The following is a 14,117-nucleotide window of genomic DNA, read 5'->3' as shown; positions in this document are numbered from 1 at the left end:
CTGGCTTTAACTTTGGTTCTAACTTTAGTTTTAAAGGTGGTAACTTTAGGACCATTAGATTACATAAAGCCCACAATTTTTTTCTTCATGAAGGTCCTTCRAAAAAGCTGAACAGATTGAGTTGTCTCAGTCTTTGCATTGCTGTGCAGGTGTGTCCTTTCCTAATTATCCGCAGCCTCTTTGCATGGTGGGGAGGATGCTGACCTGGCCTGTGCAAGGCATTTGCCAGTGCTCTTCATGCACCAGGGCTCTTCCTACAGTGAAATCATATTCCAGCCACTCATTGCCCATTTCTCTTTGGAGCAGAAAGGACGAACACCCTAATCAGTTTGAAGAGGGCACTTGGGAAGTCAGCAAACAGSATGATATTTGGTAGTAGCCTGCAGCAGGGGCGGCTCGATTCCCTAATGCAGAGTCTTCTTGGTACCCAGTCCCATGTTTTTAGCTTTTCCTTGTTTATATATCCAAGGATCAGATCTGGCTTTTATTTTTCCATTGCCCTGGGAGCTTATGCTGCATTGCTTATCTGTCTTACTCCTTGAATCCTTCTCAGAGTCATTCTCTGCCAGGACACTTCCCCTGTTGGGTAGGTAAAGTCTGAATCCCTCTTGTTTTCGGCTGGCTGCATTTATTTATACATAGATTGAGTATATGTATCATTAACCCAGTGGCTCCGGGCTCCAATGCTGCCTGTCTGCTTATCAGAAATTCTGTACTTGTTATTGCAAGCCGAGGGAGGGTCATGTGCAGGACTGCAGAACCCAGACTAAAATTGCTTCATCATTTTTGCTCCTTTTAGAGCGTGCCTTATTGATACTGTACCCAGAAAGCTCACTCTGCAGTATTTTGTCAAATGCTTTAAGAGGAGGTGGTACCTGCTACTATGATTGATATCCAGGATCATCTCCAAGGAGGGAACTAGCAGATGACAGTTACAGACCTCTCATCTCCTTCCATGTTCTGAAAGCACCAAAATGCCTCATTGGCTAGTGCCAAATGAACAGATATATTTGGAAAATGGGAGAGAATTAAAGCTTTAGTTCCTGTCCAGACCTTCTAYAGCAGTGGGGCAATAACAATCTGTGATGCTTCCCCTGTTGCTGCCTCACTGGTCCCCACAGGTGGCCTATCTGTCACCTAGGTCACTGCCTGACCMCTACTACCTGAACTGCTTTGCCAACACACAGGCTTATGTGCTGGCAGAGAGGTCTACCAATTTTCTAGGTATATCAGTGGGCTTCCTGTKCCAGCCAGGTGTGTAAGGGCAACAGGGGTTGCCCCTGGAATAGATGGGAGCAGAAGGCAGCCAGAAGAGGTCCTTGGTTGGATTCATACTGCTGAATGTGAGATGTGTGCAGGGGAGATTATAGAATCAGAGAATCATAGAATGCTTAAGGTTGGAAGGGACCTCAGAGATCACCCAGTCCAACCCCCCTGCTCACGCAGGGTCACCCAGAGCATGGGGCACAGGGCTGCATCCAAGCGGGTTTTAAAGATCTCCAGAGAAGGAGACTCCACAGCCTCTCTGGGCAGCCTGTGCCAGGGCTCTGGCACCCTCACTGTTAGGAATTTTTTCCTTAAGTTCCTGTGGAACTTTTGGTGCTTCAGTTTGCAGCCATTTCCTCTTGCTCCACCAGCGGCCACCACTGAAAAGAGGTCACCCCCTCCTCCTCACTGCCTCCCTTGAGGTATTTATAGACACTGATCAGGTCCCCCCTCAGCCTTCTCTTCTCCAGGCTGAACAGGCCCAGCTCTCTCAGCCTTTGCTCATAGGGCAGATGTTCCAGGCCCCTGATCATCCTCGTAGCCCYGTGCTGGACTCGGTCATAGCTTTGAAAAGTTACAGAAAACATCCTGATTAGAATGTATCTGAAACTTTAAAATACATTTTAATTCATAGATAATTTCCAAATAAGTGAGAAGTCAATGCTTATCTGGTGGCCAGTTTAATTATGTCTCCAAGAGAAAGGTTTCCATCCTGTGCCCTGGAGAGGCCCCTTCTTCCAGTGGGTGTGTTGCATTCCTAACACTCTTTTGCTGAGGTGATGACATTTTGCTCTTCTGCGAAGAGAGCCTGCGATGACTATGTAGACATCTTCCCTGTTGTCATCTGAAGTTAGGTGAGACTTGTCCCATTCTTTGTATCCTCACTAGATTATCTAGGATTATCACAGCCATTCAGGGGCTTTGTCCTCACCTTATTACCATGAGGTAGAGGAATGTCACCACCTATAAAGGTGAATAGGGTGTTGCTGGGTTTGTGACATGCTTTGTGTAGGGTCACCAAAACAACCAGTCAAACAAACAAATGGTTTCCCATCAGATGCTAAAACCAAGCCTTTTAAGACCTACCTCCATGTTATTTCCACTTTCTGCTATTCACTGTCACTAAACTGAAAAAAAAAATCTTTCCAGGTTTACCCAAATCAATATTATTTTTTCTTGTTTTCTTACCAAAATGAAATTAAAAATCATTCGACACCAAACAGAAACTTTGGAGTTTAGTTGTGGGCCTTCTTATATCACTGCTATTATCTATTACAATTAATTACAACTAGTACGGTGAAATTTAGTCACCTAACTATAGGTTAAAAGTTCAGCTGCCTGGTCTAGGCTAAAAAAATCCAGGCTTCCTGTATAATGCACAGAATCAGACAAACATTACCAAAGGCTGGTTCATCTCTTCCTGCTGTAGATGGCTAAAGCTGATAACTCAACCTCTGCAAATGCCTTGCTCTTGCCACTAACTTGTTAAGAGCTTGATTAGCTCAGGTTAGTACCTTACCTTCAGCCTTGAAATGGCTGAAGTCAAGTCATCTGAAATCTACCCTAGATTGAGTTAATTAAAGAAGTCTTGAAAAGCTTTTTATATTTTTTCTTTCATTTTTTTTTTTGGCTGAAACTACAAAACTATTCCTGTGGAAAAAAAAAAAAAACCTCTCAGTTCTAAATATAAAAGAATCTCCTGGGAGGAAGTTGAGTGTCTAATTCTTTTTATGGGTTTTATTGCAAATAAGAGGATGCTGAGCAGGGAGGAACAGAAAAAGAACGCAAGACACATGGAAGTACATCCAATAATAGGCATTATCCCATTGGAAGGTGATAAGAAGYGGTGTAGCTCAGCAGGACCAGTACATTGCCATTTCATATTTACCTTACTTTGCATTTGCAGAAGGGGCCACAGCAAGTGAGTACAAAGCTCTGATGACTGAACTGAAGATCCTGATCCACATCGGTCATCATCTCAATATTGTGAATTTGTTGGGAGCTTGCACAAAAAATGGAGGTAAAAGAAAGTGTGCACTGCACTGAAAATAGGTGTGAATCACGTTGGTTGGCCACATTGTTTTTTGTCCATTAACTTGAAAGATGAAGTTACTGAGTTGAAATATTAGAGCTCTTTTTCTACTTGGTGACAAAGAGAGGAAAATAGATTTCTAGTCATCCTACAAAATGATTAAACCTTTTCCCTATTTAAATGCTCTTTTTCACATTTAACATCAATGTGAATTAGGGGCCTTTCTCTCTCACCTCCTTGCTGAGCTTATATTAAACCTGATCTGATAAGGGTAGGAACAAGGAGTTCCTTGTGATCAGCTGTTGACTCAGAAAGATGAATTACAAGGCAACTTTGGTAAAAACCTTCAATATATTTCACTAAGAAAATTAAAGACCTCATWTTAGATATTGTTTCTTTCAGATACGTCACCTATTTTAGTTTAATAAGCATGTGTGGTCTGAAGGACTCCTGTCTGCATTAAGATTGCTCCGAAGAGGAGCATGTTCCATGCTCACCTATGTGAATCCATGTTCATTACCCAGATTTCAAAAATTGATCTCTGCTCTAATTTTCAGAAACATGCCCAGTGCCTTCAATATATATTTTTTTCTCCTTTATATTGCTTTAAGCTACTCAAAAGGCATTTTCCTTTTTACCAGGGCCTTTGATGGTGATTGTTGAATACTGCAAGTATGGGAATTTATCAAACTACCTGAAAAGCAAGAGGAATTTTTTCTGCTCCAGCAAGGTAAGGAGATGTCCTTAATGTAGATGTCAGCCTCTGAGCTTGTCACCTTAGCTGCTCTTACAACCAAAAGAGAGAAATAAGTGGGTTTGGGTTCAGTTCACCTGACCTCTTTTAAAAGTTTGGTGTGGGACACATTGTGCCAAGAAAGGGCTCATTTTTTTCCACAAGGCGTGCAAGGAGCCTGATGTGACTAATTCAACTGGAGACATCTCCAGTGAGAGGAAATGAATCCAGTCCAAAGTGTCCCCACATGCTCTCTCCCCTCTGCTGACAAACCCATTCCTGCTGAGCTCGGGTCACTGCAGAGGCCTGTGTCAATGGAGCCGAAGGAAGTGGTTTTGCCCACTGAATCCGGCACCGCTGGGAACATGATCGAGATAATGCCGTTTACAGCTAATGCTCTGAGACACCCTAATGTTCAGAGATTTACAAATAATCTTATTGTGTGAGGAGAAGGGCTATCAAGAATAAAAAGAAATTAGAGCTTTGTCCTCACATCCCACAACCCTCTGGATCAGATCATCTCTGTGCTCATTACTGCAAAGCTGGACATACGTGTGCCAGTTCTGTCTGTGCTTGTKCAGCAAAATCCCCCAAAGAACTGAGGGATCTGAAGTAGGGTTGAGGAGCCTAGAGCTAGAACTGTCGTCCTTAAAACCCATACTCTGTTGGGCCAAAAACTCAGAAGCTCTTATTTTTTGTTCCTAAGAGTTCACAAACTCTACTGTAGAGCATAACTGGGAGGACCTCTGTCTTCAAAAGACTCTGGCTGAGCCTATTCCCAAGGTTGTCYTCACTGGACTCTACATGACAAATTACAACTCTTTCAAAATATGGTTGTTTGTGGATCAGCCAGTATCTGGGGATCAGCAGCTCCATGGGCAGCACAAATGTGACCCTTTCCCATGAGCATTCACACACTTCCCTTCTGGTCAGGGGCCACCTTGACTCTGTGCTCCGGTGCTGCTGGGGATGAGGTCTAGCCTAGGGGGATGGAGTGGTAGGCTCAGGAGGCTGAGGTGTCCAAGGCCCAAGGAGAAAGGGAGAAGGGGCAGAGACATGGCCTACCGGTGAGGCTGCTTTCAAGGCAGCAGTGGGAAAACATTTTCCAGGGAGTGTTGCATGTTTCCCATTAAATCCTCATTGACTGTGTCATGGAGCCACTGGAGAGAGGTGGTGGGAAGACAGGCAGTTTTCCCACAGCGGCCACACTTGACATAGTTCAACACAGAGAGACCAGACTGGTGAGCCAAGTGGGAGATTCAGCTAGCACATGTCACTGGAGAGCAATTTTTCCTGGTAGAAATAAGGCAAAAGTCTTGTTTGGTCCATACCCTGGCCCCTTTGCAGCTCTGAGGCCGCTGTTTCTCCTCTGTTTGAAGGACTCTGTGCAAATAGAGCAAATGAAAAAGGATGTGGAGCTGGTAGAAGGCAAAAAACAAAGGTTGGGCAGTGTCACCAGCAGTGAGAGCGTCGCAAGCTCGGGCTTTCAGGAAGATAAAAGCCTGAGCGATGTGGAGGAGGACGAGGAGGGTAGGTATTAATTCCTTCCTGTCACTACGCGGTCTGTGATATTTTTACAACATACTGTGCATCCCTCAAATTTTTTTCCTCATTTATCACCCTAATAAACATCCGTGGGAGACACTCACAGGGTCGTGTCTAGCGGGTAGAAGATTTAAAAAAAGATTATTTCCAGGGTTACTAAATCTGACAGGAAAATGTGTGATTGTTTCTTCTGACTGCCCCCTTATCTTTGGGGAAAACACAGCAGTGTCCAAAGTGCGGGGTTTAAAGCAAGCACTATTTTTGTTTCCCGTGACAGCGGGTTGACCTCCAAATACTACTCGACAAAGACTGGATTTATGGGAATAGTAAGATCAGTAGGAGAGGGGGAAAATAGCTGCCTTACAGGCAACCTTTACAACAAACGGTGCGTTCAACTGTTTTCAGACTCCAACGAGTTCTACAAGCTGCCCCTCACCATGGAAGACCTGATTTCTTACAGCTTTCAGGTGGCCAGAGGCATGGAGTTCTTGTCCTCCAGAAAGGTTAGTTTTATGCTTGGGATTTTTTTGCTGCGGAAGAATCAGATTCGAAGGTGAAATCATGTCTACATTTTAGTGACACCTTCCTTGGTAGAGGTCCCAAAGGAAGAGCAGTTTTCCTYCTGGTGTTCTAAATATAACGGTGTGTTTATGAGAGTCTTCGTGCTCCATAAACACAGGATTACAGTGGAAGGCAATGGGTCAAGCTAATTCATTCAGAGAAGTTCTTTTGGGTGTTTTCCTTTTTTTTTTTTTTCAGTTTCTACATGCCTTACCTATGGCACCCCAAACAGCCCGGTACTTTCCCTAGAAACACCAAGGAGCTTCAATATTTATGACTTTCTGGATTGGAGAAATACTTTCTGTAAAGAAGTGCCACTGTTTACAGTAACTTCATGTAAACTATTGTCAACTTCCCTAAAAAAATATTACATTGATATCTCAAATAATAATAATAATTCCAAAAAGGATATGGGAGAGAGTCAGGAAATTTGTGGGCAGGATTAAGGAAATGCAGCTTGATTGTGAAACTGTTTTATTATAGTGTATTCATCGTGACCTGGCAGCCAGAAACATCCTTTTATCTGAGAACAATGTAGTGAAGATCTGTGATTTTGGCCTCGCAAGAGATATTTATAAGAATCCTGATTATGTGAGAAAAGGAGACGTAAGTCAAGATGCTGTTTATTTATCCAGTTGTTTATAACGTATCATTTCAAGCTGTCCACCAAAACGTTCTGTAGACTTTTACATTTCCTGAACTTAAAAGAGTTTGAAAGCTATCACAGTTTTTATGTGAAGATGAGCAAGCCGGATGCCTTTGTGTATCCAGCAGGCATTTCTCTCCTCCACCTTAAGGCCTGGAAATGCTAACCTTTTCACAGTTCTCGTCTTTCAAGACTTTGGACATTTTTACATATTTATTTCTTGGCTGGCACTGCAGTGCGCTTGTAAGTATTGGCCCTTAGTAATTTCTTGGCCCTTAGTACGTGAACTGCCTTTTGGAAATGAGTCACAGAATCACAGAATGGTTGAGGTTGGAAGGGACCTCCAGAGGTCATCTAGTCCAACTTCCCTGCTCCAGCAGGGACACCCAGAGCACGGGGCACAGGGTGGCAGCCAGGCGGCTTTGGAAGATCTCCAGAGAAGGAGACTCCACAACCTCCCTGGGCAGCCTGTGCCAGGGCTCTGTCACCCTCACAGTGAAGAAGTTCTTCCTCACATGCAGATGGAGCTTTGTCCCTGCAGAAGAAGGTGTGTATCTCCCCATGTATCCACACTGTGAGCCAAGAATGGCTCAAGACCAGAAAAACTTGCTTCCTTCGGAATCTATCTGACCTTCTCACTCTCGCAGTAAATAGCAGACTGTAATTCCATGGGTCTGCAATGAACTCCAGATCAGCAAAATGTGCCTGTGCCCACAGATGTCCAGGGAAATTGGGGAGGAATTGGGATTCATGCAGAGCACCTCCTTCTGGATGTCTCACTCATCTGCCAGCTACTCCCTCCTCTCAAAGAGCTTTAAAGTCTTAGAGCACTGCATAAAAGCTGTGAACCATTATTATGTTATTCGCCTTACTTGGGTGATGCTCAGGAGACTCTCACAAGATGCGCTGTGGGGATGGCATGGGTTGCTGATGTGGTCCTGGAAGAGATGGCCTGCAAATTTGCCCATTTTTGATACTATGACAACAAAACCTACAGCTGGGGTAGGGTTTTCTCCCTAGTCTGGTGAGAGACAACAGTTCTGCCTTATTCCCTGAACACTGMAAAGAAAAGAAAGGTCTAGTCACTCTTATCACAGTTCCCCCCTCCTCTTTTTTTTTTTTTTTTTGGAACACATATGTTAAAAATGTATTTAGGAAGGGGAAAACAGCCTTTTATTCTGAAAATCTGTTAAGGTAGGGTCTGAATGACTGTGAGTTTATTGTCKGTAAAGAAATCCCACGGGTTCCTTCTTAAATGGTAATTATTTATATAACAATATATAGTTGATTCGGCTACGATTAAATTCTTTTAGTCTTTGAAAATAATAGTAAGGTTTCTCCACTTCGTTTCAGGCTCGGCTTCCTCTCAAGTGGATGGCTCCAGAATCCATATTTGATAAAATCTACAATACAAAAAGCGATGTGTGGTCATATGGGGTATTGCTGTGGGAGATATTCTCCTTGGGTACGTTACATCTGATGCTGGGGGATGCAAGCAGAGAAGAGGGTTGCAGCAAGGACTTGACCTGATGATCATTTCAGTCTGTGGAAAAACATCCATTAATTGTAAAGGTTTTTTTGTCATGGCTTGAATAAGGAAAAAACTAAATCAGGCATCAGTGGAGTGTGGGGATAGAGGGGGAAATTGTGGGTATCACAGTGAAATGAGAAGTTTAATGCCTGTAACACCACTGGAGAGAACAACCTTGCCCAGCTAAATGAATGACAAAATTATCTGAGCTTTTTGCACCTGTTTCTATCATGACCCAGGCTTAAATTTCCATCTCCCTGCTGTAGAAACCCTCGGTGTGGATGCACCGAGGGCAGCGGCCTGGGCAGTCTCAGTGCTTGACGGATGGAGCTCGGGGTTATGGATGGCCTCAGCATCTGATGAGAAAATACAGCAAATTTTTGAGGTCTTGCAATGCAACAAGGAGCCTGTGGGACTTACCCAGCTTTGCGCATCCAAGGCTCCGCACTCCAGGGTTCCCAATTCTGGCAGATTTGCAGGTGCAAGCGGCAGCCAGGGCTGACAGCTCTTGCTCGAAGGAAGGCAGCGCACTCAGGTGTGTGACTGTGGCACTGAGTGTGCAAGGGAACAAGGGCTGACCCTAAATCCAAGGCTCAGAGGCCACCCTCTCTACCTGGGTGGACGCTGCCATCCCTCAGAAGCTGCTCCGTTCCTCCGCGGGAGCAAGGGAGCACCGAGCTGGCAGCACGAGCAGCTCTTTGGACACCTCGCAATGTGCTGCGGGCAGGCGGGCAGTGTGACAGCGCGTGTGACTCCCTCCCCTTCCACCCTGCGCACGAGCCGCGCGGCGGCCGCGAGGAAACCGCGAGCCAGATGCTGCCACCGGGAGAACTGGAGCGTGGAATCCAAAATCCAAACCCCCAGCATGGCCTTTTTCCTTTTTTTTTTTTTTTCCCCCTTTTTTTTTTGTACACCGGAGAAGCAGGATGCAAAATGTCCACTGGAAGGGAACAACAATGACCGTCATAACAGAAGAATCTTAATTGGGTTCAGCGCCGAGGCTGACAAAAGGGGAGAACGGCGGAGGAAACAATACTGTACAATCCCCAGCACAATCCATCATTTATTAGTGCAAAGGCACATTGCTGGCCACGCTGCCAGCTCGCCGGATTTTACGGTGCACCTCACAATCTCAGCTATTTTTTTCCTTAAAGTCCCAGCTGCTGCAACCTGGGGACTGACTCTTGCTTTTTTATTGCTGCTGTTGTTCTTTCTCTTTTCGCTTTGCTCTTGGATCAGTTGGGAGAAAAAAAAAAAAAGGCGTACGGCATAATCAGGCTGATAATCTTAAGAGTGCAGAAGCTAGAGAAATAATGCAGATGCACTATGATTTGATTTTAAACCATTATTTAATTATTTTTTGAGCAGCTGTTGGGCATTTGGGATTTGTTAATACCATGCTTGCTAGAATTCAGGGTCATCCAAAACACGAAGAGTTGCACAGAGACTCAGATTTTGTTTAGGGATCATTTTTAAGCCAAATCCATTTTTATTTTCAACATTTAGTTGGGTAAATGCCCTGCTGCTGCTGCCCAAGGCCCAGGTTTGCAGTATCAAAAGTAGACGTGGAGCATCCAATCCACCATTTACCTGGTTTTACCTGGGAAMCCCCTGGTTTTTCCCATAGCATCTTACCCAGTTAACACCATGTCCACCTCGAGGGCAGGGATGTTCTCCCCCTCAGCTCATGAACCTCCTTTCTCTGCCGTTCCCAGGTGCCTCCCCTTACCCCGGAGTCCAGATAGACGAGGATTTCTGCAGCAGGCTCAAAGAAGGCACGCGGATGCGGGCGCCGGAGCAAGCCACAGAAGAAATGTAAGCTGCTTTTCCCTGCCTGCTGGGAACGCTGCACCTCTCCCCTCCTCGCTGCCTTGCAGGTCGGCTGGCATGGGGGTCTCTGCAAAGAATCTTTTGCACAAACATAAGAAGAAATAACCCACCGTGGCCTCAAATCTTCCTGTTGAAATCCTGTTCCTTGCCCATGGAGGCAAAGGGGGTGACCCACTATGGAGGCTGTACCCAGGGCTGGACATGGGACTGTGGTCATGGGTAGAGGCCGGGCACAAGGAGGTCGGTGTCTCCAGTCCTTCATAGCCACCTGGCTTCTGCTTTAGGATATGGAGAGGCCTGTTCCTAAGTAGCTCGGGGGAAGCACCAGGACAGCCACAGGCCAAAGAACAACCCAGCGGAGGAAGGTTTCTCATTCCCATCCAAGTTTATTATCCGTTGACATGCACGGTGRTAAGTGCTGGAGGAATGCGGCGTTAGGAGCGTTTCCTTCGCTTAGGAAGTGACACCGACGGCCTCCTCGCCAATATGGTGGCGCTGCGGGCCCACCCTTTCCTGGAGACGGCCTCTGATGGCCGGGGAAGGGGACAGGGACCCGCAGCTTCCAAAACCGCCCAGTCTGCACCGTTTCTGGCCTGGGCGTCCAGCAGCTCCATGGGCCGCTCCATGCATCCTGCTAGGAAGAGCGGCTGGGCCTCCCCAGAGGCTCCCGTGCGACAGGGCCGCCTGTGGCATTTAGGAAATCTAACGTGTGTTTTACCTCGTCAGGCAGAATTAAATACACGTAGGCATCTCTGGTGCCTTTTTGAGTGCTACATCATGGCTCTAAATAGTAACACTTCCCAAAAATAACACTCTGGAGGAAGCAMAAGGATGCGAGCCAGCCGCACCGTAGCGGGGAGTGTTATCCACTGGCTAATTTTATTATCCTAGAGTCAGTTGATAAGAGCTTTTTTTTTTATTTTTTTATTTTCTTTTTCTTTTTTCTCTCTTCCACATATTTTATTGCAGGAAGGAAAGCTAGACTCAACCAATACAAGGAAGTGACACATTCATATAAGTCATCTTAGGATGCCTTAACTTAAACACTGCCAGTTAATAGATGTTTTATACAAAGGCTTAGTGTTTAATTAGGAATAAAAAAAAGAAAGAATGATGAGCAGGCTAAATTATTCTTCTGAAGAGGGCTTCCTGGTGTCCTGTGGGAAACATTTGCTTTCTTTTTGTTGAAAACCGCTGTTGAAAACTCTTTTACTTTAGCAAGAAGCCTCAGCAGTGCTGGGGAACATCTCTGTAAAATCATCCCAGCTCAGGAGTTACYGTTATTGCTGGTGTCACAGAATCACAGACTGGTTGAGGCTGGAAGGGACCTCTAAGGATCATCCAGCCCAACCCCCTGCTCCAGCAGGGACACCCAGAGCACGGGGCACAGGATGGCAGCCAGGCRGGTTTGGAAGATCTCCGGAGAAGGAGAYTCCACAACCCCTGTGGAGATGTGGATGTGCTGGCAGACGCTGAGCTGCCTTGCATCACACTGAGCTTTCACCCACCACGTGCTCCTTTTCTTCGGCTGTCGTAGCTACCAAATCATGCTGGACTGCTGGCGAAGCGATCCCAATGAGCGACCGCGGTTCTCCGAACTGGTGACAAAGCTGGGGGACCTGCTCCAAGCAAGCGTGCAACAGGTAGCAAGCACATACCCAGGTGTCCTGGCCTCAGCGAGGGCTACGGCGTGCACGTTCTCAGGAATAATGCTTTGATTTCTTTGTGTGCATTTAGGAAGGCAAAGACTACATACCCCTGAACACCATATTTACAAGTGAAAGCGTGTTTCCGCCTGCGCCTGTTTCTTTGTGCAACGAAAACACATCTGTTACAAGCTCAAACTGTGGAAGCACTGAAAATGTCAGGTAAGAGATGCAAGACAAGGACAGGGCTCGCTTCTTTGTTCTGTGTTGCAGCTTGTTGCATTRCCTGCTTTGAGCCTGGCTGTGACAAAACAGCCAGAAACACTGCACACAGCCTGATTTTTCCAACATCTCTAGTACTGCGTTTGAAACATGTTAAATAAAAATAATAATAGTAAGAAAGAAGAATGAGAAATATTTTTTCTCGCTCAATTTCAAAATGCTAGCTTATCTTTTACACGCACCCACACACAGGTGCTGGCCCCAGCGAGCCCTCTGTGGGGCTGGGCTGAAGGGCCTGGGCAGCCAGGATAGGCTGCTGAATGAGGTGAAGTCTTCATAAAAAGYCCCATTTGTATAAAATACTTTGGTGATCAGTGGAGCAAATACTTCAAGAAAAAGAGAAATAACCAGGCACTGCACTTCATGTTCTCACAAGGAACCTCTCTCCCTTTTCTGTTGAACAGATACATAAACACTTTCAAACTAAAACCACCGCAGCGCATAAAGACATTTGAAGAGCTTCCCATCAAGGAAACATTTGCATTTGATGTAAGTGATTCTTAGGACAAATAATATATTATTCTTGTCTTTCCACATGCGTGACAGCTGCATACAAAGAAGACCAAGACAGTGTTTTGCTGCTTTGCCAGCTCTGCTGCAGTGCGGTGCAGAATTAGCCATACCTGCAGCACGGTGTTATCCCATTGGCCTTCAAATGGGTGACGGTGGGTCCTCTACAGGCTGTGCCATGGGCTGCAAACACTCCTCCCTTGCTAAGAAATGGCCACTGCCAACAGCCGGTCAAGGAATGGCTGCCAACATCTCCAGTTGGGTCCTAGGATTGTAGAAGAACCACTAAAAATCACTTGGATTCGCCCTTCTGAACATGAAGGCAAAAACAAGTACTGTGGGAGGTGCCATGGGGCAGTCACTGGAGGAAACTGTGTAAGCTTCACCCTGTTTGCAGACACATTTAATGCTCTGTATTGGCATTAATTAATTAGTTAATTAATTCCCAGGTATCATGGCCCTTAAAGCAGGCAATGATCTGTTTTACAGATCTCTGAGCAGAAATGACCAAAATGCTGTGAATTTCACCAGATAGGAATTGACTTCATTAGAAAAGTAAGTTCCTACAATTAACACCTAATAGGGTTGAGTCTTTTCTTCTTTCTTCCAGGATTACCAGGCAGACAGTGGGATGGTGCTGGCCTCAGAGGAACTGAAACGCTTCACATGGACAGACAGCAAACAGAGACGGACGCTCTTCGGGTCTGTATTCATGCCCCTTTCCTCTCCTTCACACGTTAGCAGGCAAAGGAAGATCCAAAGTCCTTGCACTAAATCAGGCCTAACAGAAGGTGCCCCCGTCTCAGCAAACGTTTTTGCTGACGTGTGTTCTGCTTAGCCGAGTAGTTCAATCAGCCATGAGAGCCCCCCTCCCTGCGCCTTACACATCACAAATCACCCCCAAGCCCCTGGGGAACATCATTGCTATGATTTATTATCACTCTTCAGCAACCTACCTGGTCTCACGCTTAGTGCCAGGCCAGGCAGCGGCGCGTTAGCTGTAGGAAACGAGCCCTTGGTGAGGGGATGGGGGGGACGTGTGGCTAAGGAGGATTTCAATTCTCTCAGTGTGTCCCAAAGGGCACCCCAGCTGTGACGAGGCTCCCAGGGCTTGTTTTTTGCCCTTCTTTTCCATGACTCAGCTCCGCGTAGCCCATTTAAGGCCCACGGGCTCAGGATGCTAAAGTGGCAACTTGACAATAGAGGGATGTGAGGGCCTCATTTCTCTTCCTGCCTTTAAGCGCTTTAATATATTAGCCACCTTCCTCCRCCTAATTCCTGACAGCTGCCCAAGCAGGGAGCGGGGGCTGCTCCGAGGAATGTGCTGCTCCAACATGAMCTCCCTGCGAATGGGAAGTGTTTGTTTTCCCAGTGCCGACAGTGTCGCAGCTCCCGGGCCGGTACGAGGCGGGCGGCGTGTGAGGCTGCTCTCGGCCTGCCCGGGGGCTGCCCGGCCCCAGCAGATCATTCATCCGAGGCCGGCATTAGGTCAAGGCCACCCTGCCTGGGCTGCATTGCCCCCGACTCTGGGTGTC

The 14,117-nt window shown here is 46.2% G+C and overlaps 1 protein-coding gene across 1 annotated transcript in view; it reads left to right on the top strand.

The window, feature by feature from the left end:
- FLT1 (fms related tyrosine kinase 1) overlaps positions 1 to 14,117 on the top strand; it is a 109,684-nt gene that overhangs the window by 90,796 nt on the left and 4,771 nt on the right. The window contains exons 19-29 of the mRNA XM_026049819.1: positions 3,173 to 3,286; positions 3,940 to 4,028; positions 5,411 to 5,561; positions 5,982 to 6,079; positions 6,621 to 6,743; positions 8,137 to 8,248; positions 10,030 to 10,129; positions 11,682 to 11,787; positions 11,882 to 12,012; positions 12,477 to 12,561; positions 13,193 to 13,284. Of these exons, the coding sequence (XP_025905604.1) occupies positions 3,173 to 3,286; positions 3,940 to 4,028; positions 5,411 to 5,561; positions 5,982 to 6,079; positions 6,621 to 6,743; positions 8,137 to 8,248; positions 10,030 to 10,129; positions 11,682 to 11,787; positions 11,882 to 12,012; positions 12,477 to 12,561; positions 13,193 to 13,284 (1,201 nt within the window). The remainder of the gene's footprint in view (positions 1 to 3,172; positions 3,287 to 3,939; positions 4,029 to 5,410; positions 5,562 to 5,981; positions 6,080 to 6,620; positions 6,744 to 8,136; positions 8,249 to 10,029; positions 10,130 to 11,681; positions 11,788 to 11,881; positions 12,013 to 12,476; positions 12,562 to 13,192; positions 13,285 to 14,117) is intronic.

The sequence above is a fragment of the Nothoprocta perdicaria genome, unplaced genomic scaffold (assembly GCF_003342845.1).
Source record: "Nothoprocta perdicaria isolate Ctin4 unplaced genomic scaffold, notPer1 scaffold_62, whole genome shotgun sequence".
Classification (NCBI taxonomy): domain Eukaryota; kingdom Metazoa; phylum Chordata; class Aves; order Tinamiformes; family Tinamidae; genus Nothoprocta; species Nothoprocta perdicaria.
This window is presented reverse-complemented; position numbering and strand designations above follow the sequence as displayed.